Source organism: Salvia miltiorrhiza, chromosome 1, assembly GCF_028751815.1.
Source record: "Salvia miltiorrhiza cultivar Shanhuang (shh) chromosome 1, IMPLAD_Smil_shh, whole genome shotgun sequence".
NCBI classification, from domain to species: domain Eukaryota; kingdom Viridiplantae; phylum Streptophyta; class Magnoliopsida; order Lamiales; family Lamiaceae; genus Salvia; species Salvia miltiorrhiza.
The window spans coordinates 50106618-50132744 of record NC_080387.1 but is presented as its reverse complement, the minus strand read 5'-3'; the positions used below and the strand labels follow the sequence as shown (position 1 = coordinate 50132744).

The window sequence follows — 26127 nt, the reverse complement described above, 5'->3', positions numbered from 1 at the left end:
AATGAGACTTTTTATATAATCAAATAAAATTTTATAAATAAAGACCTAGTGATACAATGGATAAGATGTTTGTCTGTGAAATTAGAGATACAGAGTTTGATCCTCACCTTAGGTGTTAATTATTTAATTTTTTTATAAATATGGGCTGGCTGATCCGGTGGCCGGCCCAATCCTACCTCAGCTCACACCCAGCTTCCTCCCAACCCGATTCTCAGCCCACACCTGGCCTCCTCTCAACCCGATTTCATGAAAGTATGCCTTATTTATCATAGCTTTGCAGTTGTATCATTCTTATTTTTTTTTTTAACATCTGACCTAAAGTCCACGAGAATGTCATATACTAATGCACCCAACCAATTCGCAATACCAAAAACCCATTATAGATGTCGGATGCCACTCGACGAAAAATATTAGGGTGCTAGAATGATATTGTAATTGCACGTTTCAAAGTCATATTGTTATTATGGATCCGGTGAAAGATCGTGTTAAATTCAACAATCAAAATTCAAAAAAATAAATAAGCTAGAATTTCCCAATATTGTGAAGACATTGAAATAGGTTCATGATTATGTTACAACACCCTAGGCAGAACTCATCCTCAAAAGCCAGATTATCGAGGAGAGGGTGCCTAAGGTGTTATAAACCACACCAATTAGCCCATACTAAGTAGGTTCATGATTATGTTACAACACCCTAGGCAGAACTCATCCTCAAAAGCCAGATTATCGAGGAGAGGGTGCCTAAGGTGTTATAAACCACACCAATTAGCCCATACTAAGTCGATGTGGGACGAATCATGACAAACCACCATGCTTCCGATCCGCCGCCCACGGCGGCCCATAACGCCCCAAGTGGACCAGAGCATGGGGTTGGCTCTGAAATCATTTGAGACAACACCCTAGGTAGAACTCATCCTCAAAAACCAAACTATTAAGGAAAGGGTGTCAAGGTGTTATAAACCACACCAATCAGCCCATACTAAATCGATGTGGGACGGATCATGACAGATTCAAGAGCAGTGAGATGTTAGGCTTGGATACCTAGATGGATAAATTAGGCCCATAACCATATTGGGCTTTTCAAGTTTAAAATGGCCCATTTACTATTGCAAAGGGCAGCCCACAAAGCCACGTGCAAAGCATGTGAAGCAATTCGACTATAAATATCTTGTTTTCCACTTCGTCATAAAAATTTCTCACTTCTGCTTCTCCTCCAAGTAAAGTTTCCTCAAAAATCAAATAAATTCCGAAGGAAAAATTGATTGTAATTTGTGAAAATGGCGCACGATCCAGAGGATGAGATCAAGGACGAGAAGAACCCTAAGCCTCTCGATGAAGATGATATCGCCCTCCTCAAAACCTATGTGATTAATTCCTTTCTTTTTTTCTTTTTCAATTTGTTCATAAACCCTAATTTTCCGCAATCTGTTGCTTGTATGTTTGCATTTGTGGGAATTGAAGAGCTGAACCTAGGTGTTGTTTATTTTCGTAGCTTATGGTTTGTTTTTTGTTGACTGAAGGGCAATTAGGATCTAGCTGATGAACATTTTAGTGGAAATTGGATTCATTTAGTTTTCCCGGATTTCTAATAAGCTGAGTATTGTGGTTGTAGATGGTTTTGGTTGCGCTGATATATGTGAAATTGGGAACTTTCTGTTTGCTAATTTTTTTTAGCTCAATAGGAAGTAGTTTTAGTTGATTTCAATACTGTCTGCTACCATAATTTCGTATTCACGTGCTCACAATATTTAAACTTGGTTTCCTTTATGGGGGCTGTATTTTGCATTGGGCAAGATTTTTATGGAATGTATAAGGTGTTGTTGCGGTTGGAATTTATATGGTACATGTGGCATGTTTTGGTTGTGGCCATTGACGGTGTATGTGTGTTGGTATATGCAGGGTTTGGGACCTTACTCGAACAGCATAAAGAAAGCTGAGAAGGAAATCAAGGAGATGGCAAAGAAGATCAATGATTTATGTGGTATGCAAATTTTCCCCAGCCGTGTCCCTTTTTCTTATTTCCTCTCTCACCATTCATTCCCCGTTCTTTGGGCTGTGGGGGTGGGAGTGGAGTGGAAAATTCTACTGTAGTAGTGGCTACTGCTCAATGATGTGCTTAGTTAACATATCATTTTGATGCTAACCTGCAGTTTTCAATTCATAATAGGTATTAAGGAATCGGACACTGGTTTAGCTGCACCAAGTCAGTGGGATCTTGTTTCTGATAAGCAAATGATGCAGGAGGAACAACCTCTTCAGGTATTACTTTCTAGATTCCTGAGTCTACTATACATCCCTCTAGATTTGTATCTTGTGATATGTTTTTCTCCTTGTATAGGTTGCAAGATGCACAAAGATAATCAATCCAAACACAGAGGATGCCAAGTATGTTATAAATGTCAAACAGATTGCCAAGGTATGTTGCCTGCCTCGTTCATAGGCTTGCCTCAATATCTTTTTAATTCTTCATCCCAGGAAAAAATAAAAAGAGATAGGTTAACACCACGATTTCTATCCAGATATCTAACCCCTCCTGTATCATAACTTATACCAGTACTTGATGAGCATTTATGCCTTTCCTTTAGCTGGTAGTGTCATGCGGTTTTACTTATCATGTTTTTATTTTTTTATTTTTTTTTGTGTATTACAGTTTGTTGTGGGACTGGGTGATAAAGTTTCACCTACTGATATCGAAGAAGGCATGCGTGTTGGGTGAGCTTTTCCATGTTTATTTTCATTTATCGAACCAAACATTTTGCCTGTAGCATAGGGTATATGTCATTGTCTTAAAATTTGTTTTTCTTGGTCCTAAAGTGTGTAGTCTTATAGATGCATTGCATAGTTGGATTTTGCAAGGTTTATTCATCTCTGTGCTGAACTGTATGTGTGATGTTAACTCACACAGTCACACTAAGAAATGGGTTAATCAATGAAAACTGAAGAACTATTCATAGACTCTGAACATTGTATGGTCTGTGAATTCCTTGTCCTCTAGGACCTGGATATATTTACCTTCTCTTGTTATCTTGTACATTGCGTCAGTGACATGTTGCATGTTAAAGCTGCAAGATGGCTTTGGACTTCCTCATCTAATTCACCAAACCACAGTTGTTACTTTTTATTGATAAGTTGATTTTGAAGATAGTATTAATTATCTTTCTGGAGTCAGAATTCTATGCCTGACATTCTAATTGCTGGCCATGCGGGTTTTTTTGTTGTTGTTTGTTTTGCTCCTGTGATGTGAAGTTTAGCGCCTGTTTTCTTGCAGTGTGGACAGGAACAAATATCAAATTCAGATTCCTTTGCCTCCCAAAATTGATCCAAGTGTTACAATGATGACAGTGGAGGAAAAGCCAGATGTTACATATAATGATGTTGGAGGATGTAAGGAGCAGATTGAAAAGATGAGAGAGGTTTGTTATATAATGATGCTGGAATGTTGTTGTCTGTATGTCTTATAGTTATAGGTTAAAATTACTTCAACTGGAAAATAATAATGGTTATCCTCAGGTGGTTGAGTTGCCTATGCTTCACCCTGAAAAATTCGTAAAGCTGGGGATTGATCCTCCAAAGGGTGTTCTATGCTATGGTCCTCCTGGAACTGGCAAAACTCTGCTAGCTAGAGCTGTGGCTAATCGAACTGATGCATGCTTTATCCGTGTTATTGGTAGTGAGCTTGTCCAGAAATATGTTGGCGAGGGAGCTCGGATGGTTCGCGAACTATTTCAGGTGCCACACTCGATTTCTACTATTTTCCTTACAATTTATCTTCTTAACTTTTAATTTACTTGATGTATGTTTTCTCTGTTCCCCTCTGCAGATGGCTCGCTCCAAAAAAGCTTGTATTGTATTTTTTGATGAAGTAGATGCCATTGGAGGTGCACGGTTTGATGATGGGGTGGGTGGAGACAATGAGGTTCAACGCACCATGCTTGAAATTGTGAATCAGCTTGATGGATTTGATGCTCGTGGAAACATTAAAGTTCTTATGGCAACTAACAGGTTGGTAGCCTATTTTGCCTTGATTTGTAACTTTTTCAGTGGATATTACTTTGTTTGGTGGGAGCACAACTCTCAAATTTGTAAATGTACTTGCACCGATTCATTGTCCCTTCCCCATTTGATGAATTATAACAAGTTTTAGGTTATTTGTGCATTTTTTAAGCTGAAGCTGACCATTTTCTTAAAAAAAGGATAGATGGTTAAATGCATTATTGACTGAATCATTGATAAAGCATTTGTGTTTGAACATAATATGATTGCTTTTGGTCATTGAGTTTACATAAATTTTTCAAGCACTTCTTCAATTAATGTGTCTTACTATGCAGGCCTGATACACTTGATCCAGCGCTTTTACGTCCTGGACGACTAGACCGCAAAGTCGAATTTGGACTGCCAGATCTAGAGAGCAGGACCCAGATTTTCAAGATTCACACACGCACAATGAACTGTGAGAGGGACATTCGATTTGAACTTCTTGCTCGGCTGTGCCCAAATTCTACTGGTAAAATGTTAACTGATGCTTGCATATTACATTGCTAGCTGCACAAAATTAAGTTGATGTTATTGGCATGGATATTAAGTGGTGTTCTGTGTATAAAAAATCAGGAGCCGACATAAGAAGTGTGTGCACAGAAGCAGGAATGTACGCTATCCGTGCAAGAAGGAAGACAGTCACCGAGAAAGATTTTCTGGATGCTGTGAACAAAGTTATCAAAGGATATCAGAAATTCAGTGCAACGCCCAAGTATATGGTTTACAATTAATCACTGCACCGTGTTACACTTTTTCTGTACGGTGTGAGACACTGCTGCAGTAACAGGCGCTCTCGATCTTGGCTGCCAATTTGAATTGGTATGCAGTCGCAAACTCTGGCTTTATTGCAGTTGAAAAACTTTGTTAGCAGCATTTGGTAATTGGCATGTGCTCATTCTGTACCGAACTCTTCTTGATTACATGTAATTTGATCAGAATGAAAGTGAATTTAATTTGTGGATTTTGTACTAAAATCATCTTCATAGACATCACGACTGACTGAGTTTATTCTGAGATCTCGTGGATTGAAATTGATGTGATAATTAAAAGGGAAAAGGTGCAAATTGGCCCCGGAAATAGTAGCGTATAACCCTTATTCACTGTGTGTGCAACTAAACTCCTGAACTCCGAGAAAAGGGTGCAAATTCCCCCCTCTGACCTAACGTCGTTAAGTGTCCGTTAACGTTTGAATTTAATTGCACCCTCTACTTCAGGGGTGAATCTGCACCTTAATTTTTTTTGTTTGTTTTTGTTTTTTGTTTTTTATATAATTTCAACAACCCACTTCCTGCATCAACTTAACCGCCCCCGTATTCATCGATTCTGACTTGCACCTTGTCAGCTCGCACGCGCCCAATCTCGAGACCCTGTGAATCTAATGGATTTGGGCATGAATCTCGTTTTTTTGGACCTAATGGATTTGGACCGAATCCTGACCTAAGTAAAAAAATACGGATATGGATTTGGACCAAGCAGGATTCGATCCAAGTCCACATCTGGAGTTGGTGATGCTGCTGCATGTCGGTGGTAAGCAGTCGACGATCAAGAGATTGAGCGCGTGCGAGCTGACAAAGTGTAAGTTGTAGCCGATGAGTACGGGGGGCGGTTGAGTTGATGTCGGAGGTGGGTTGCTGAAATTAAAAAAAAAAAAAAAATTAAGGTGCAGATCCACCCTTGAAGTAGAGGGTGCAATTAAACCCAAACGTTAACGGACACTTAACGACGTTAGGTCAGAGGGGGAAATTTGCACCATTTTCTCGGAGTTCAGGGGTTTAGTTGCACACACAGTGAGTAAGAGGGGTTATACGCTAGAGGTGCTACTACATCGGAGGGCCAATCTGCACCTTTTCCCTAATTAAAATGATGTTGCTTTGATTTTGTTAATTTTTTAAAAATAAAAATAAATATTAACACTTCACATCACCCCCTCTTGTACGTCGCCTCTCTCTATATTTCTCTTTGCTCGTTGAAGATAACCCAACTACCCATCAACTTCTTCCCCCTCAAATTTCCAGCCACACCACACATTGCCTTAACCTCTCCTGTCCTTGTATATGTCCATCTTCATCCCCATCGACACAAACTGTCATTTCGCCGGAAATTCCACCGCTCTTAGGAATTATCACTCTGAGTGTGAAAGGTTCAGAAATTGTGTGTAACCCGACCAGATGCGTTGTGATAAATTTACAATTAAAGAGAATACATCATCTATATGAACATTGGAATGAAACTACAATTATTAGGCCATGTTTTGAAGACAAATGAAAAACAATTTTATTGGACAACTGAACATAATTACTTGCAACTTGCAAGTTATTCGAGACTCGACTCGGAAAAAGTTGGTTCGAACTTGATTTGATAATAAACTAATTTGAGTCTTTTCGAGCTCGACCCTGACAGTAGTCGGTTTGTTGAGCTCGCGAACATGTGTGCAAGCCGTTCATGAACCTTCAATCGAGCATTCAATCAAAATAGTGCACAAGCCTTAAACGAGTTCGAGCGCGAGTAATATATTAACTAAGATCAAGATAACATTTTGAACATTTATAAAAATTTTCCTAACTTTTTAATGAGCTCAAGCTCGAATATCGTGTATACAAACATCTAACAAGCCAAACTCGAATTAGAAATTATCGAGTATCACACGAGCTGAATTCGAATCGAGCTTGAGCTCAGTAAAAGAGTGATGAGCCGAGTTTGATCAACAAGACAAGCTCGAACACCCAAATATTTAAACGAGTCGAGCTCGAGCCTGATAGTATTCGACACGACTCGGCTTGTTTACGGCCCTAATCGCAAGTTTAGAAGGGTATCAGAATTCAGAGAGACGGCCAATACGAAAGTTGCGACTCGCCATATGCTGCAATGCTTGTGTTGTGCTCCTGTCTAAACATATAACTCCAACACGAAGGTCGAGTTGGTCTCCATGTAACTCCTCTTGTTCATCTAATATCTTTTTAGCTGACACTACCGATGATTCATTGCAATCTGTCAACACAATCGACTTGAGCGTTGCTATTTCTCTGATTTCTGAAGGAATCTCCTTCAGATCTTCTAATCTACCAATACGAAGCTCCTGAAGAAGTGGAAAGTGGGAGCTCTCTGACACCGTCCAATTTTCTAGATTGCCACATAAATACAGCGTTAGTTGCTTGAGGCTGCGGAATTGGCCTTCACTTGTTTCCCACTTACGCCTTCCGAAGAAACCAAATTCTAACTCGAGCTTCACAAGAAGTGGTAACGAACCTATATTTTGCAATAGGTCTCCCAACTCAAGATCAAATGAGGTAGTGAGACTCAACTTCTTGAGGGAATATGGGAAGCTAATCTTCTGCAGAATAATAAACGATTTTGTTTAAAGAAATATGAACATTAAAGAACAAAAAAAAAGATTAGATAATTGTGTCCAAATACACAAACTTTTATCCAAATTTAGTTTTGCACATGAACTAAAACGATGCCTCGAAATATTCAAACTTTCAATTGTTCCAAATTTTCACACGATAGTCAATTTTTGGTTAATTAATGCCATCGTGGAAAGCTGAAGTGACGTGGACATCCAACTACATCGTTCGTTTAATCCATGTAGACATTTCAGACGTCTACTTAAGAATTAATATGGGGCAACTAACAATCATATTTAAAATTGAGTTTTAATTTTTTTAGGCCACTAACTGAGAACGGTTTTTAAAAGTAGACCAATTTTTTAAAACTTAGCAGAACTGAGCCATTTATTTTTAAAATTTGGGGTTCGTGGGCCACATTTAGACTCAATCGAACTATTTTGTATTTAATATGTGCCAAAATATGACCCGGAAACGCCAAATTGGACCTAAATGTGGCTCACAAATGCCAAAATTTAAATAAAAATGTTCTTTTTTTTTAAAAGAGTGGGCTAGAAAAATTTTACTCAGAATAATATGGCCGTAGCATTCAACTTCTACTACGACTGATAAATGCAGCCATTGCAAAATATAGTAAAAAATAATTTCTTCTGCTATATTGATTACTTTTTTAACTAAGTCGAGTTGAATTCTTTAAAATGAGATCTCCAGTAAAAGTCAACACAAAGAAAGCTATACATAACTTGAATGTATCAATTTCAGTAAGTGATTCCAGAAGGTGACACGACTTGGGTATATTTTTTAGAGTTAGTAGTTGCAAATAAAATCATCACATATAACTCAATTTGAAATTACAACATCACTTTAAAGTGTTAAAAAACACACAACTATTGATTTGTTGCAATTGAGATCAGCCCCAATTAATTTTTCCGGTGATGAAAATTGTCACTCAATATTTGTTGCAATTAGGACTACGTACCCCCAATTTGTAATTCCGACTATGCCAAACTATAATATACGTGGACGAAAAATTCGATCCTAAATACAACACCATGTCACAAATTTGATTGCTGATAAATTGACGGTGATCCTAATTGCAATAAATCAATAAATTGCGTATTTTTTATTCCATTTTTTTAACTTTGAAAGTGGTGGTAATTGCAAATTGGGTGATAGGGGTGATTTCATGTGCAATTAATCCTATTTTAGAAAATAACTTGAAATGTCAAAAGGTAGCTATCTTATTTGTTAAAAAACATTTAAGTAGTACGAAATTTCTTACGAAAATCACAATGCGTGTGCTGACTGTTAGCTATATAATATAACTACCATTTGACCAAACAGACTGCAAGAGAATTCATAGTAGTGAACGTTTAGTTTGAACTAACATTTGTGCTTGTGCAATGCAAGAAATATTTTATAATATATATGTATATATATATATATATATATATATATATATATAAAGAATTCACTATAATAAAAATTGATATTATGAACAAAATAAAAAAATAAAAAATAAGAAAAAATAAGCTAAAAGAAAACAAAATGAAAATAAAAATAAAAGAGAATTGGAAAATAGGTTTATTCAACAAAAAAAAAAGATGAGAGAGAATTTTATTAAGTTTTAATCTTTAAATAAATACTTTCTCCGTCCCCAAATAACTTTATATATTTTCTTTTTGGGTTATCCTCAAATAACTTTCTATTCATTTTGGGACACTATCCACTACTAACAATATCTCATTTATTCTTACCTTTCACCTTTTCACCACTCACAATATTACTTATAACATCTTTTCACCATTTCAATACACTCACTTTTCACCACTCTCATTTTCACAATTTTAGGAAAAAAAAATTGTGTACAAATAAATTTTGAATTTTATTAAAACGAAAAAACTAACACTAAATTTTAAATTGATTTCAAATTAAAAGTTATTTTTTAAATATATTATATCAACAATCACAATAGCGATGGTCCTAATTGAGATTCGTCAAAGAGAAAGGTCCATTAATGGTAAGGAGATACCCGGTGAGAGCGCCATCACCCACCGAAATTAAAAATTATCCCCTTCATCCCAACTAAGTTGGTCAACTTCTTTTCAGCACGAGATTTTAAGAAACTAGTGTTTTAAGAGTGTTTGGTAATAAAGTGAATAATGATTAGATGTGTTGGGTCCCGGAGGGTTGACTGAACAGGTGTATGGGTTGGGGGGAATACACCTGAAGGCTATTTTTTGCGGCGTAAAACAAACTAACCAACTTTCAGTTAAAAAGATGGTCAAAGACTGATATTGAAGTGACTTCAGTAATTTGACATCAGTCGAGCACTGAGCTTAACTGATATCCATGTAAGGCTTCAGTCTAGAGTTTGTAAAACATTATTGATCTTACTGACTATCAGTAGATTGATCAGTTAGATTAATAACTCAGCAGCGAAAATTAAAACTTAACGCCAATAGCCTTTTTGGAAAGGTTTGTCACTAGTAGAATCATTGGTTACACTTTTCAGTTAATCTAGTTCACTTAAAAATAGATTTAGCACAGATAAAGAAAAACTGAAAGCAAATAAAGAATACAAGGACTTTTACGTGGTTCAGACACAACATTCCTAATCCACAGCCAGATGATTAGTCTGACAAATACTATGGGCTAATGCTTAAAGGTGCACAGCAAACTTACCAACACCCTGGGTTGGATTACTCGCTCGCTCTTAGCACGTTAAGACACACTCGTGCCTTTGCCAGCGCTTGGCTAAGATATCTGGAGTCAGAATCATGGTCTGAACTCCGCTCTACTCAAACACTCTTTTCGCTCGGTTGAAAAAGGGTTTGAACTCTTCCAACTTAGACTACTGAGAACAGGCTCTCAAATAATCTATTCTAGGTTTAAGATTAAACAGGGGTTGCCTAGAAATCTAAGAGAGTTTATATAATCAGCTAGACTGATTTTACAATGTTTGAGTACTCTCTTCTTCAATTCAAGGTTTTGTCTAAGTAAATGCTGGCTTGTGATTTTGACAGAGCTTCAGCGTATATCTTGAATCGGTGAAGATTGCAGGCGTTCCTCAAGCTCTATTTATAGGCGAAGTGTTGAATAGATCCGTTGGAGAGATGATCTTCATGATTTCTGCCGTTGTGAGATAATGTCACTTCTTGGGCTGAGGTGGCAATCTTCAAATGCTCCTTATACCAAAGGTTTGAATCGTCTTGTCCTTGGAGTATGGTGCTTCTGCATCTTTACACGCAAAGTGGAATTCTGGTACTTGCAAGGATGATCTTCAAATCTTCAGCATTAAATGCACTTGTCCTTGAGCATTTAATGCGGCGTGTCTGATACTCTTTACTTTAATTCAATGTAGAACATCGACTGATACTTGATTTGAACTTCAGTTCGACCATGACATGAATTGTATGAGTATCTCCGACTGGTGACTGATGGTTTTCAGTCAGTGTGCGTCATTCGGTAGTCCAATTCCGAAAGCTTCAGTTGAGCTATCTTCAGTCTTCGGTCTTCAATAAGCTGGTCTTCAGACAAAAGTCCTAATCTAAGCAGATGGACACTAACAATTGAGTCAGCGACAAGACCTATGCTAGAAGATAAATTTAAGTGTTTTGGTATCATCAAAATTAGGATAAGGATATTTCATTAATTTTCCAACAAGATGTTTCTTTACTTATATTTATTCTATATAAAAATATTGAAATTGATCAACTTAACTGAAACGACTAAAAAAATATTGATCAAATTAATTAGAACGGAAAAATTATATTCATTTTTTTTCCTTTTCAAATGCGGTAGTGTCCCATTTGTAACTTAGGATCAAATAAATGCCTTAAAGTTTCACTTAGGGGTAGGGGTGTAATCGAACCGAGCCGAACCGAATAGTGGTGTGCTCAAGTTTGGTTCGTTAAGTATCGAATTGAATCCCGAACTTTACTTACTGAATAATTTGAGGCTCACGAGCGGCTCACGAGCCTAATCGAGCCTATACGAACTTTCTAAATTTATATTTATATTCAAAATATTGATTATTTTATTTTAAAAATAAATTATTTTATTTAAGATAATAAATATATTAATTATTTTGTTATAACAAACAAAATTAATTAGAGATTTAATACAATTATTATTAATTTTAGTGGATAAATATAAGTTATGTCTACTAATAATTTATATTTTTCAAGCTGAATCACTTGACGAACATGTTCAGAGCTAACGAGCCGAATACTACTAAGCTCAAGTTTGGTTTGTTTATTTTACGAGCTTCTCTAAACGAACTTGAACAAGCTTTTTTCAAGCCGAGCTCCGAATAGTTCGCGAGCGGCTTGGTTTGTTTACAGCCCTACTTAGGGGCGTATTTGGACTTTATTCTTTAAAGAAGGAGTTCTTTTATATACGGGTATCAAGTGAGAATAACTATATACATATTTTATGAGAAATATGGTCATTTTTTCTTCTAAACATCTCTCTATATATGAATAACACACAACTTCTTCAACTTAGACACGAGAAATTTATACATTATGGAGTTCAACATCCCATCAACACTCATAGCTCTACTTTCATTTCTCCTCTTTCTCCTCACGTTTCGCAAATCGCGACGAATCTCAAAATTCGCGAACAATTACTCACACATCCCAGGTCCCAAAACCCTCCCTCTCATCGGAAACCTCCATCTCATGCTACGCGCCACCGTGCCCCACCACATGTTCAGAGACCTCGCCGCCAAACACGGGCCCCTTATGCACCTCCAGCTGGGCGAGATCCACTTCGTCGTCATCTCATCCGTCGACTTCGCAAAACAAGTGGTGCGAACCCACGACCTCAACTTCGCCAACCGCCCCCGCGGGCTGGTGGCGGAGACGCTCTCCTACAATTACACGGCGATCGTCTTCACCCCCTACGGCGACCACTGGCGCCAGCTGCGGAAGATCTGCACGCTCGAGCTCCTGAGCGCGCGCCGCGTGCAGTCCTTCCGCCACATAAGAGAGGAGGAGAGCATGAATATGTGCGAATGGATAGCTTCCCGCGCGGGATCGCCGGCCAACCTGTCGGAGAAGCTGTTCTTGACGTCGTACGATATTATTACGAGGGCGGTGGTCGGGGCGAGGACCGCGGAGTGCGGAACGATGACTTCTATTATTGAAGAAGCCACCCAGTTGGGGGCGGGATTCATGCTGGCCGACCTCTATCCTTCCGTCAAATGGCTGCCGTTGATCACCGGAGCCCGGTTCAAGATCCGGCGGATGCATCGGAAATTAGACAAGCTGTTCAGTAGCATCGTGGAGCAGCATAGGTCAGCAGGTGATGCTGCAGGTGTGTTTGAAGATCTTGTAGATGTTCTGCTCAAGATTCAACGAGATGGGACTGAATTACCTCTTACCATTGACAATATCAAAGCGGTGGTGCTGGTTTGTGCTTCTCCATTTTCAATTAATCCTCGTTTTCAAATACTACTCTTGTCTAAGAAAATTGTTATCATATTACTACTATTTTCATCTATTCACAAATATTTACAAAAAAAATTCAACTATTTAAGACATCATCCAACGATTGGAAATTGCGGTGAAATATAATTTTAGAATTGATGTCCTCATCACTTGTCATTCTCTATCCCAATTTGTAGTTTTCCACTTTCAACCTTTTAATTTTATTTTTATTCAATTTCACTTGCTTGTGTTTTAGTCAATAATTTATTATTGGGATTGATTATATATTTTATAATTAGAATTAATAATTTTTTAAATTGTATTCTTAGTCAATATATCTTAATTGGGATTCGAAATTTAAAATTAATTTTGAGTGAATTAATAAAAAAATATCCATTTTGTTAAGAAATAGCCATTAAGATAAAAGGATGAAATAACCACTTTTATAATTGGTACAATTCATAATTATAGAGTTTTTTAATCGTGAATTGATCATATATATTTTGTTTTCAACTCAAAACCACAAAACTTTTTCATTGTGAATTATTGTTAGTTCATTTGTTAAGGAAAAATAGTACTTTAAGTAAAAAAAAAATGGCTACTTTAATCTTCTCTTCTTATTATTTTATTATCTCTATGACTATTTTTTTCTGTACAATAGCAAAATAATTATTTTGATATATTAACTCGTTAACTTTATCTTATACTAATATTTATTATTAATTAAAGTACTAAATTTGAGGGTGCTTGTGATATCAAAATTGTGGGACAGAGAATTAATCACATCGATTTAACTACTGGGTGTCCATTTCAGGATATGTTCATTGCAGGAACTGACACGTCATCCATTACCATCGAATGGGCAATGTCAGAGCTGATAAGAAACCCCAGCAAACTCAACAAGGCACAAGAAGAAGTAAGAAAGGTTTTCGACGACAAGGGATACATAGATGAAGACAAGTTTGATGAGCTGAAATACCTCAAATTAATCATCAAAGAGACTTTGAGATTGCACCCACCGTTGCCGTTTCTAGTCCCCAGAATCAACGCAGAAAGATGTGAAATCAATGGATACGAAATCCCAGCAAAAACCACAGTGATTGTGAATGCATGGGCACTGGGAAGGGACCCCAAGTATTGGAAAGATGCAGACAAGTTTATACCAGAGAGATTCGAGGAAAGCTCCCATGATTTCAAAGGGAACAATCTAGAATACTTACCCTTTGGTGCAGGAAGGAGAATGTGTCCCGGCATGTCGTTCGGGCTTGCCAATATTGAGCTTCCGCTTGCTATGCTTCTCTATCATTTCGATTGGAAGATGCCTAAGGGGATCCAGAATAAGGATTTGGATATGGCGGAGGCCTTCGGTGTCACCGTTAGAAAGAAACACCATTTGCATCTGATTCCCACTGTTAAACGACCTTTGCGTGCAGCTGCTTGATAGATTCTCGTGTGATGTGAGTGAGAGTTTTAGAAAAATAGTACAGGGTAATCTAGTGTTGATTCATATTATCTTGTGCCTATATCTCGTTTTCAACGTAGCAGGTTGATTTAATAATAGTTGGATAAGTTTTTTGCCCCAAGCCTCTCTGCTTTTGAGTTCCCTTCAAAGATGAACTCTCAGCAGATCATGCATTTTGCACTACTTTATATGCCCAAGTGCCCCCAATATATGAACTAGAATGTGGTTTCTGTCAACTACTATACTGCCTTCAGATATTCTTTGGCAACTGTTTCCAAGCTTTTATTTATTATTGGTTAAAGAAATTCTCCAACACTCCCATATACAGAAAACAGGATAGGTAGGCAAAAATGGTTATAGCTCAATTTCAATACTCTAAAGCAATATTCATCATTCTCTGAATTCACCGTTGAGTGTTGAGCTTAAGTTTTTCTCTATGTGCTCCCAATATTCTAGTGTTAGTTTGAACTCTGCCAAAAGACCCCCAATCACTACAATCGACAAAGGAAGTCCATTACACTTTTCCACGATTTTTATCCAAATGAAAAGATGAGAAATGAGCAGCAATTGATGATCTAATTATGTAAGAAAGTTTAAGCACATAAACAAATGTCCCAAAAGGAAGAGAAATCAAAGAAGTTGTCTAATAAGAACAAAAGGAACAATAGAACCTCAAAAAACTTTATAAGGTGAGAAACAGAAAAGTCATCACGCTCTCCGGCATCTCCTCCTTGGCTTGAGTTGGAATGGATGATTCTAATAATCTGCCACTTTAACTTCAAAGTTGGGACTTGCCATGCTCTGCAGTGCTTCTAACCCCTTCCAAACTAGAGCTCGAACATGAAGGTCAAGTTGGTCTCCATATAAATCCTCTTGTTCCTCTACTATCTTTTTAACTGACACTACTACTGATTCGCTGCAATATTCCAAAGAAATTGATTCCAGCGTTGGTATTTCTCCAACTTCCGAAGGGATCTCCTCCAATTTATATAAGCTTTCAAGACGAAGCTCCTGGAGAAGTGGAAAGTGGGAGCTCTCTGCCATCACCCAATTTTGTAGACCGCGACACCCGTCCAATGCTAGTAGCTTGAGCCTCCGGAATTGGCCCTCAATAGTGTCCCACTTGCCTGTTTTGAAGGTACCACCTTTTAATACCAACTTCTGAAGAAAGGGCAACGACCCTATCTTCTGCAATATCTCTTCCAAATCCATATCCAAAGAGGGATCAAGAGATAACTTCAACTTCTTGAGGGAGTGTGAGAACCTAATCCTCTGCAAATACTCATCACATCCATCATAGATGGAGCAGTACAAGTTTTCCAATTTACTCAGACACTCAAGATAGCTGAGACACTTTGCTCTCCCCATTTGTTTCGATTTACTCAAACATTGGACATACTTGAGACAACCCTCCATTTCTTCCAACTTGTAAATTAGATGCAATTTCTTCACATTGGGAATTCTTTTAACCACCTCTTCATTCAAATAAAGATTCTTTGCTCCTCTAAGCGTTTGTAGATTCTCCATGATAACAATGTCACTCGGAGGATCTGGCAGAATCAGTCCTTCTCCCATAAACTCGAGATGCCTAAGTTGATGCAATTTCCAAATCTCAATCGGTGCAACAAGATCATGCCAACGGCGATCAATACTACATCTATTAATATCCCAATACTTATCGAATGCAGACTGATGAACTATCAACGTAGATAGATTCCAAAGCAAATTGATTGAAGAAGGGAATTTGGACCTCCAATGAACTCTAACAGTGAGGTGCCGTGAGTTCACCAATTGAAAAACATTGTGTAGAAAATGAACACTACGCCGCTTGGTATAATGTGGTCGATATGTATCTCTGTCATATGCTTTGAATGTTCTCAACAATCTAAGATTGTGAGGCATTTCAAAGTTCTTCTCATCCTCATCACATATTATAGAACGAGCATGTGACAACGATCCCAAGACTTCACTTATCTCCCTCCATCTACTGTGACTTGGGAAAACAACCCGACGTCCGTTATTCACAACTGAAGGAGACTCTTCTATGATATGATAAAACCTCTGTTTTTTAACTTCTTTCAAGCACATGTCCCTCAACAAATCATGAATTTTACAGTACTTGACATTTCCAATAGACCCCAACTTATCAACTATTATGAGATTAATTTCTATCGACCAACTCCTTTAAGTACTCTTGCGCAATTGTTTACAAACATTTGTGTTGGGAATTATAGACGCCAATAATTCCGCCCAGGATTGTTGTTGGGAAATTAGACACAACTAATTCCGCCCAGGATCAAGTGTGACTCAATATTGTGGATATTGACCGATATGAAACGAGAAGAAAAATGACACCGATATTTTTAACGTGGTTCGGCCAAACTGCCTACGTCCACGGACCCACACCAATATATTAGAGAATCTCAAAAGGAGGAGTACAACAAAAATACCACACTGTATTTTGTATCTGCCTACGCAGAGGCTATCTCTCAACTCACTTTTATCACTCGTGTATAACTTCCACTCAGAAGCTATCCTCACACAAGATTTCTCTCTCTCTAATATCACACCCTTCTCTGGTGTTGTTCTGGGGGTTTTGGGGTAATCTTAATGCTGCTGCGAGGGGCTCAATTTATAGGCAATGGAGCTGTGGTAGGTGGCAGCATAAGTGGAAATTTGAGCTGCCCCTTTTTGACAATTGCTGCCTTCCCTTTTTGACAATTGCTGATTGTTGCTTTTGACTAACAATCTCCCACTTGAAGACTGATTTCAATCTGTCTTCACACCTCGATCAATCCAGCAGCCTTTCTGTCTTAACTGTAAAGACATAACTGGTAGTGTTTCTCCTGCGATCTACCGCACCGCCAAAATTTGCATCTACAAAACCTTGTAGTGCTACATCACCTCGTCGAAAGCACAAGCATCTATCAGTAGATCCACATAGATATCTCAATATCCACTTTACTGCTTCCCAATGCTGCTTTCCAGGATTTGCCATAATTCTGCTCACAACTCCCACTGCATGAGCGATATCTGGTCTAGTACAGACCATGGCATACATCAGACTTCCAACGGCTGAGGCGTAAGGAATTTTAGCCATGAAGTCTCTTTCCTCCTTTGTCTTTTGAGAGTGCTCTTTGCATAGGCGGAAATGGTTAGCTAACGCTGAGCTAACCGGCTTAGCACTGCTCATGTTGAATCTTTGCAAGATTCGATCAATGTATTTGGCCTGAGACAACTGCAAAACACCTTTTTGCTTGTCTCTGTAAATTCTCATCCCGAGAATTTGCTTTGCTTCTCCTAAATCCTCCCCTCAAACCAAGGACCACATCATGTCCTCCCTCGAACGACAATCCGTACATCTTGCACCGCCGTTACCACTCAACGGGACTCGCTGCCTGACCACACTATCAGGAAGACTTTCGATACAAGGAACCACCGGATTCAATCGTGAGTTCACTGGGGGTACACCTCCGTATATCTTGCACCGCCGTTACCACTCAACGGAACTCGCTACTTGACCACACTATCAGGAAGACTTTCGATACAAGGAACCTGAGGTCGAGATCACAAATGTGTACATACGCGACCCAGCCAAATACTTTTAAGTGAGAAAGTTTAATTTCTTTGCCACTCAAAACTTCCTCCGGTATTCTGTACTCCAATGGTACAGATGTCCCATGGTTAACGAGATATGCCGTTGTGTTGACAGCTTCTGCCCAAAATTGTGTTGGCAATCCTGCATGTATCCTCATGCTCCTAGCTCTTCTGTCAACGTCCGGTTCATGCGTTCTGAGACTCTATTTTGTTGTGGGGTCCCTGGCATTTCCAACTTGATGCCATTCTGGTAACAAAATTTCTTGAACGCCATATCTTCGTATTCTCCGCCATTATCGGATCTCTTTATCCGTAAGCCAGTTTCATTCTCCACCATGGCCTTCCACTTCTTGAACGCCTCAAACACCTCTGACTTTTGTCTCAAGAAGTAAACCCACACCTTTCTCGAGTGGTGAAAGTCACAAAGGTAAGACTTTCCGCCAACGGATGAAACTCTTGCTGGACCCCAAACATCTGTGTGGACTAACTCAAGCTTTACTTGCTTCAGAGTTCTACCACTTGTGTTGAAACTCACCCTCTTCTGCTTCCCGAAGATACAACTTTCGCAAAAGTCTATATCAACAGACTGAAGCTCTGGTAGTTTCCCTTTCGAATGCATATACTTGAGCCCTTTCTGGCTCATGTGCCCAAGTCTTTGGTGCCACAAATTTGCATTCTTCTTGCTATCAGCAACTGCAATTGTCACACACGCATTCATCGCTGTGTATAGGCTGCCAGTATCCTTGCCACGTGCAAGAATCATTGCGCCCCTAGTGATTTTCCAATAATCACCTGAGAGGTGTGTATCACATCCTTCTCTCGACAATTGCTTGACGGAGATCAAGTTATTCCTCAACTCTGGAATATGTCTCACGTCCTTCTCCTTCAGCCACAACATTGGCTTCGGTCTTTTTCTCGTTTCCCTTTGAAGGTACTTTACACTGCGTTCTGTAGTGCCCGACCTGACCACAGTTCCAACATTCAACAGACTTTGATTTGTTGGAATTCTTGTGGATTCTGGAGCTCTGCCTGCCATTCCTTGACTTGTTCCGTCCACGTCCTTGACTTGTGGATTTTCCTTCAAGGGCTTATACAGGTCCTTCTGGTACAAGTAATCCTCCATTTGTATTTTCCAAAAAATCCAAAATTCACACCGTTGAATTTATCAATTTTGGAAATTTTATCGTCTGTCGACATTGCTCCCACTCGATCTGGACTCCTTGGATCGTTTCTGATTTTTCAGCTAACCACCGTGTTTAGAACACCTTTTGTCGACAAATCGGAACCGCCAACAAATTTCACTATTCACGAAATTCACTATTCACGTGAATAGTAACAGCGAAAAAACATCAGAAAATATCTGCCACCACCGTGGCTTTGATACCAGTTGTTGGGAATTATAGACGCCAATAATTCCGCCCAGGATTGTTGTTGGGAAATTAGACACAACTAATTCCGCCCAGGATCAAGTGTGACTCAATATTGTGGATATTGACCGATATGAAACGAGAAGAAAAATGACACCGATATTTTTAACGTGGTTCGGCCAAACTGCCTACGTCCACGGACCCACACCAATATATTAGAGAATCTCAAAAGGAGGAGTACAACAAAAATATCACACTGTATTTTGTATCTGCCTACGCAGAGGCTATCTCTCAACTCACTTTTATCACTCGTGTATAACTTCCACTCAGAAGCTATCCTCACACAAGATTTCTCTCTCTCTAATATCACACCCTTCTCTGGTGTTGTTCTGGGGGTTTTGGGGTAATCTTAATGCTGCTGCGAGGGGCTCAATTTATAGGCAATGGAGCTGTGGTAGGTGGCAGCATAAGTGGAAATTTGAGCTGCCCCTTTTTGACAATTGCTGCCTTCCCTTTTTGACAATTGCTGATTGTTGCTTTTGACTAACAATTTGCCAGTACTTGCTGGTTTTAAAAATCCTTCAGAAACCCATAGCTTCTTCAACATTGAGGTACGAATTGAACGATCTTCCTCAAAAATACCCATATACAAGAAACATGGCTTCAAATAGTTGGGCATATAGATATAGCTCATTCTCAATATTTTCAAGCAAAATTCATCATTATTGGTAATCACAATTGAATTCAAATTTTGCTCTATGCGCCCCCAATATTCTCTTGTGCGCTCAGATTTTGCCAAAAGACCTCCAATTGTTGCAATTGATAAAGGAAGTCCTACAATATTCTTTCCAATATCCTCCAACTCATGAGGGAAACTTTCTCCTCCAAGCACAGTCTTGGAGAACAAATCCCAACTACTAGCCTCATCTAGAAATTTCATACCAACCCCATAAGACTCACCCAACTGCGAAGTCAAGTTTGATAGCCTAGTTGTTACGATTACTCGACTCCCATTATTGTAATCAGGAAAGAAAAACCTCATCTTGTCCCACATGGATGATGGATCTGTTCAACGTCATTTATTTTTGAAGAGTGACTATTGAAGATTGAATTAGTAGGCACTGTCCTAGAACTTTCCGAGTAGGTGTGAAACTGTCCTTGTTTACTTCCGATTTTTCTTGGAAAGATTAAGAAATTAATCTGCTATTTACAACGATTTTACATATTCCATTTGAATCTAGTTAATACTTTATTTGAAAATAGAATTTTAAAAAAAGGACATAGCTCTGGTAACATTCCACATTCTATTAATATTTTTAATGATTTAAAATTCGAGAAAATAGTCTTCTTCATATTTTTTTTCTCGATATTAATGTGTAGGAAATTTGAGGAGCATGAAATCTTTACAAAATTTCTCATTCTCTAACTTTTATTACTCCCTCTGTCCCGCTTCAAATGACTCAAAAAATTTGGGCACGGAAATTAAAAAATTTGTGATAAAAGTGTAAAGTGGTGGTGAAACAATCCAAAAAATAGTATTTTAAATGCCCAATTTTATTTTTAAATTTAGATTGGGTCATTTGAAGTGAAACAATACAAAATAAAAATTAGATTATTTAAAGTGGGACGGAGGGAGTACTAAGCTATTTTCTTCTTCTTTTTTGGTACACCTTTCAGAAACTCTAAAAAATCCTCTGTACTGTTATAAACTAGAGAGAAGCGAGAGAATATAGTAGAGAATACAAATATCGTTCTTATGAAGTTCACAACACACCCATATTTATAGGTGTTAAACCAAGTGTGAACGTCCGGTGTGAACGTTCACACACGTCCGGTGTGAACGTTCACACACGTCCGGTGTGAACGGAGGACAGTCAACTCCGGTGGCTTGAAGATGTCAAGTGTTATTCTCCCTCTAGGTTTCTTGGTCAACACACATAAGATATATCTAGAAGATATATTTACAACACTTCCCCTTGATTGACCAATCCCTAAAAAATGTTGCCTCATTAAAACCTTGCTAGGAAAACCCAATGGGACAAAACCTAGTCGAAGGAAAAAGAGTACAACTGCTTCCCCTGAACTTGAGATCATTGAATATCTTTGAGTCGACGTATGCCGATCTCGTGTACCAACTTTCTGAATGTCGATGTTGGTAATGCCTTGGTGAATAAGTCCGCCAGATTTTCACTTGAGCGAATTTGTTGCACGTCGATATCGTAACCCTTTTGAAGGACGTGTGTGTAAAAGAGCTTTGGAAAAATATGCTTCGTCCTATCTCCTTTGATGTATCCTTCCTTGAGTTGCGCGATGCAATTAGCATTGTCTTCATATAAAACAGTTGGTTTGGCCTTTGATGAAGCTAACCCGCACGACTCTTGGATATGACTCGTCACATTTCTCAACCATACACATTCTCGACTTGTTTCGTGGATTGCAATGATTTCAGAATGATTTGAGGATGTTGCAGTCAAGGTTTGTTTCACAGACTTCCATGATATAGCAGTTCCACCACATGTGAAAATATATCCAGTTTGTGACTTAGCTTCATGTGGATCGGATAAAAATCCTGCATCCGAATACCCCACTAGAGTATTATCATAATTTTCTTGATAATATAATCCAAGGTCAATGGTACCCTTTAGATAACGTAGAATGTGCTTAACACCATTCCAATGTCTCAAAGTGGGTGCAGAGCTAAATCTTGCTAGAAGATTAACAGAAAAAGCTATATCTGGTCTAGTATTATTAGCCAGATAAGTCAATGCTCCAATTGCACTTAGATATGGTACTTCAGGACCAAGTATCGTTTCACCCTCTTCAATTGGTCGCAATGGATCTTTCTTAGTATCAAGAGATCTAACGACCATTGGTGATGCTAATGGATGTGCATTATCCATATAGAAGCGTTTTAACACTTTTTCTGTATATGTGGATTGATGGATAAACGTACCTCCACGGATACGTTCCATTTGCAAACCAAGACAAAACTTTGTCTTTCCCAAATCTTTCATCTCAAATTCTTTCTTCAAATATTCAGCAGTTTTATTGAGCTCTTCAGGAGTCCCAATTAAATTTAAATCATCAACATAAACTGCTATGATTGCAAATCCACTTTCGGTTTTCTTAATGAAAACACAAGGGCAGATATCATCATTCTTGTATCCTTCTTTCAAAAGATACTCGCTCAGTCTATTGTACCACATACGACCAGACTGTTTCAACCCATACAACGATTTTTGCAGTTTAATTAAATACATGCTTTTGGGTTGTGACTGAAATCCTTCAGGCATTTTAAATCCTTCAGGAATTTTCATATATATGTCAGTATCTAATGACCCATATAGATAAGCAGTCACTACATCCATAAGGCGCATATCAAGCCTTTGTGACACAGCCAGACTAATCAAAAATCTAAAAGTAATAGCGTCCATTACTGGAGAGTATGTTTCCTCATAATCAATTCCTGGTTTTTGTGAGAAACCTTGTGCTACGAGTCTTGCTCTATATCTCGTAACTTCATTTTTCTCGTTTCTCTTTCTAACAAAAATCCATCTATATCCAACAGGGATTTTAGATTCCGGAGTTAAGGCTATAGGCCCAAATACTTTCCGGTTATCACAGGAATTTAATTCCCTTTCTATAGCTTCTTTTCACTTTGGCCAATCAAGTCTCTGTTTGCATTTAGCAACAGATGTATGTTCAGGATCCTGATATTTAAAACTTCAAGAGCTATATGAAAGGCAAATATATCATCAACAATGATATTTTCTCTCTCTAGTATCTGATGTAAATAATTTATTGAGATCTCATGATTTTCAGATACTTGTAATTCTTTAGGAATTACATCACTTTCATTTGATTGATTAGTCGTTTTCGTCATTGTTTGGTTTATATCTTGCCCCTTTCTTTTTTCTAGGCATAGAATCTTTGGAACCAACTGGTCGACCACGTTTTTGACGAATTTTGGACTCATTTGCTGCCAAAGCTATTTGTCCTTCAGGGACATCAATTTTAGCTAGAGTATTTGCAGCATGTATGTGAGATTGTGTCACTTTTCTTGTATCTACAAAAGCATCAGGAATTTGATTTGCAATATTTTGCAAATGAATGATCTTTTCATTTTCTTGTTCACATTGATTTGTTCTAGAATCAAAATGTGATAAGTTTTTCTCATTTCAAGAGATTTCCTTGTGCTTTTCTGGATGTAGATTTATTCCTCCTAATGTTGGAAATGTCATTTCATCAAAATGACAATCTGCAAAACGTGCAGTAAATAAATCACCTGTTAAAGGTTCTAGATACCTTATAATCGATGGTGAATCAAATCCAACATATATCCCAAGTCTTCGTTGGGGACCCATTTTTGTACGTTGTGGGAGTGCAATTGTGACTTGAACCGCGCAACCAAAAGTTCGTAAGTGAGAAACATCAGGTTCTCGGCCAAATATAATTTGCATTGGGGAGTATTCATGATTTGCTGATGGCCTTAGTCGAACTAATGTTGCAGCATGTAATATGGCATGACCCCAAACAGTAGTTGGTAGTTTTGATTTCATAAGTAATGGTCTAGCAATAATTTGAAGACGTTTAATAAATGATTCCGCTAAACCATTTTGAGTATGGACATGAGCTACTGGATGTTCAATCTCAATTCCAATAGCCATACAATAGTTATCAAATGCCTGAGATGTAAACTCACCAGCATTATCAAGACGAATTCTTTTAATTGAATTGTCTGGGAATTGAGCTCTTAATTTTATGATTTGAGCAAGTAGTCTAGCAAATGTTGCATTTCTAGTAGAAAGCAAGCATACATGGGACCATCTATAAAAGGCATTAATTAATACCATAAATTATCGAAAAGGTCCACAAGGTGGATGTATAGGTCCATAAATGTCTCCTTCAATTCTTTCTAAGAAATATGGAGATTCAGTATTATCCTTCGTATATGAAGGTCTAATAACTAACTTGCCTTGCGCACAAGCATCACATGGGAATTCCTTTGTAGAAAGAATCTTTTGATTCTTTATGTTGTGCCCATATGAATGATTGATTATTCGGCGCATCATAGTCGCTCCAGGATGTCCAAACCTATCATGACAAAGCTTAAAGCTTTTTGTATCATTGAACTTTACGTTCATGAAATGGTTTGTCTCAATTGCTTTTATGAATGTGTAATACATTCCAGAAGGTAGTGTTGCTAATTTTTCTTTTGTCAGCTTATAGCCTGAAACAAAAGAATTTATGCAAAGATATTCATTTCTACCTTTCACATAATTGTCTCGATGTGGTATCCATTATTTCGGATATCCTTGAAACTTAGTAAGTTACTTACTAAAGTGCAGGGCATTTTCAATATCTAATTTAGTATCATTTGGCAAAATGATACAAGCTCTTCCGGAGCCTTCAATGATTTTTGATGCACCTGATATTATGTTAACATTATTCTCATCTAATGTCAACTTAAGGAAATACTTCTTCTTTTGAAGAATAATATGTGTATTTATTTACCAAGACAAATATCACAAGATTTCATATGATATTAATATATATATATATATTCATGCCTTGTTAAAAACCTCTCCGTAAAAACCCCATGGGAAAAATTTGGTAGAGGAAAATAGTACAAGACATATATATTTACTCATATATTACACTAGTTGCCTCGTTAAAAACCTTAACTAAGAAAACCTCGTAGGAAAAAAACTTAGTAAGGGAAAAAGAGTACAACCATTTGGCCTTTAGGGCCGTTTGACCTTCAAGGTCTAATTTTCAAAAGCATATAATATGGATTGCACTTGAAGAGTATGTAATATCCTTCATGGAATATTGATTGTGCTACATCGGGAGCAACAATATGAATCAAATAGATAAAGATTCAAGGATATGTTATCCAAATATTTAATTTACTTGCTCTTAGAGCATGTAATATTCTTCAGGAATATTACTTGTGCTACTTTAATAGCATCAATTTAAGATCTTGAATGTAATATTCTTCAGGAATACTACTTGTGCTATTTGAATAGCATCAATGAGTTTTTCAAGATTATTTAAAAAAAAATACGTTGTATATATATAATATACAAAGTATATATCCACTATGAATTAAAAAATTTCCCAATACATGATAATATCAATAGTGATTCAAGTAGTAGAACATTGAAGTTTACTGATTATATAAAATAATACGAAATAAGAATTGCCACGTAGTAGTAAATCATATTCAAGATTTTGTAGAATAAGATCCAATCAAATATTGCACTCTTAACAAACAAAATAAATTAAAACTCAATTATATATGTTTGTCATCTCACCGAAAGGGTGCACAAAAATATTGAGATTAAATCTATTGGCATCATATCTTTTTAACATAATCGGGCGAATCTATTATGTCTCCAATTATCAAAATAGTCTTCTATTTTGCGTGAACTTTTCATATTTTTCTTTATTATTTTTCTAAAATCTACTATTTCACATTGACTTTTTATACCACATCAAATACAAGTTTACATAAAATGACATATTCCGTCTAAGTACAGATCAAAAATTTACTTTATATCCTCCAAATTCCAATCAAAATTCACTTTTGTTTGGTGGAATGATTAAGATCAATATCATTCGAAATGCATCACTAATTTAATATGCTCAAACAAATGCTATTTTAATAGCATCAAAATATAACTTTTAGGATTATTTGTATTTCTTCAAGAATAACGAAAATTATATCATTTGTAATAAACAAATATAACATATTTGCATCAAACCACAAATATAAGGGGAATTTGCACAAATTTCAATAACAATCTCTTTTATGCAAAGCATATATGTTACCATGATTCCGTTTTCTGGTTATTTCCAAGCCAATTTATTGATATAAACATATTA

At 37.5% G+C, this 26127-nt stretch overlaps 3 protein-coding genes across 3 annotated transcripts; 2 read left to right on the top strand and 1 right to left on the bottom strand.

Moving 5' to 3' along the window:
- The first annotated feature begins 1185 nt into the window (after nucleotides 1-1185).
- On the top strand, nucleotides 1186-5008 carry LOC130990212 (26S proteasome regulatory subunit 7). The gene is made up of 10 exons (XM_057914441.1): nucleotides 1186-1363; nucleotides 1899-1980; nucleotides 2167-2258; nucleotides 2338-2415; nucleotides 2650-2711; nucleotides 3268-3412; nucleotides 3510-3728; nucleotides 3820-4001; nucleotides 4328-4503; nucleotides 4608-5008. Exons 1-10 carry the CDS (start codon nucleotides 1277-1279, stop codon nucleotides 4763-4765), a joined length of 1281 nt encoding a protein of 426 aa, XP_057770424.1. The 5' UTR covers nucleotides 1186-1276; the 3' UTR covers nucleotides 4766-5008.
- A 6751-nt stretch (nucleotides 5009-11759) lies between these two features.
- Nucleotides 11760-14511, top strand: LOC130990203 (salviol synthase-like). Its single transcript, XM_057914430.1, has 2 exons — nucleotides 11760-12795; nucleotides 13628-14511. Exons 1-2 carry the CDS (start codon nucleotides 11908-11910, stop codon nucleotides 14252-14254), a joined length of 1515 nt encoding a protein of 504 aa, XP_057770413.1. The 5' UTR covers nucleotides 11760-11907; the 3' UTR covers nucleotides 14255-14511.
- Nucleotides 14512-15031: 520 nt separating this feature from the next.
- LOC131009470 (putative late blight resistance protein homolog R1B-16) lies at nucleotides 15032-16363 on the bottom strand. The gene has a single exon (XM_057936818.1). It carries the CDS (start codon nucleotides 16361-16363, stop codon nucleotides 15032-15034), a length of 1332 nt encoding a protein of 443 aa, XP_057792801.1.
- Between the last annotated feature and the right edge of the window lie 9764 nt (nucleotides 16364-26127).

Excerpts from the sequence above, each read along its gene's own strand:
- LOC130990212 (XM_057914441.1), top strand. The coding sequence starts at position 1,277 with ATGGCGCACGATCCAGAGGATGAGATCAAGGACGAGAAGAACCCTAAG. Across the intron at positions 1,981-2,166 it reads GAAGATCAATGATTTATGTG|GTATTAAGGAATCGGACACT; the intron begins GTATGCAAATTT and ends AATTCATAATAG. Across the intron at positions 4,002-4,327 it reads GTTCTTATGGCAACTAACAG|GCCTGATACACTTGATCCAG; the intron begins GTTGGTAGCCTA and ends CTTACTATGCAG.
- LOC131009470 (XM_057936818.1), bottom strand. The coding sequence starts at position 16,363 with ATGTGCTTGAAAGAAGTTAAAAAACAGAGGTTTTATCATATCATAGAA.
- LOC130990203 (XM_057914430.1), top strand. The coding sequence starts at position 11,908 with ATGGAGTTCAACATCCCATCAACACTCATAGCTCTACTTTCATTTCTC. Across the intron at positions 12,796-13,627 it reads ATATCAAAGCGGTGGTGCTG|GATATGTTCATTGCAGGAAC; the intron begins GTTTGTGCTTCT and ends TGTCCATTTCAG.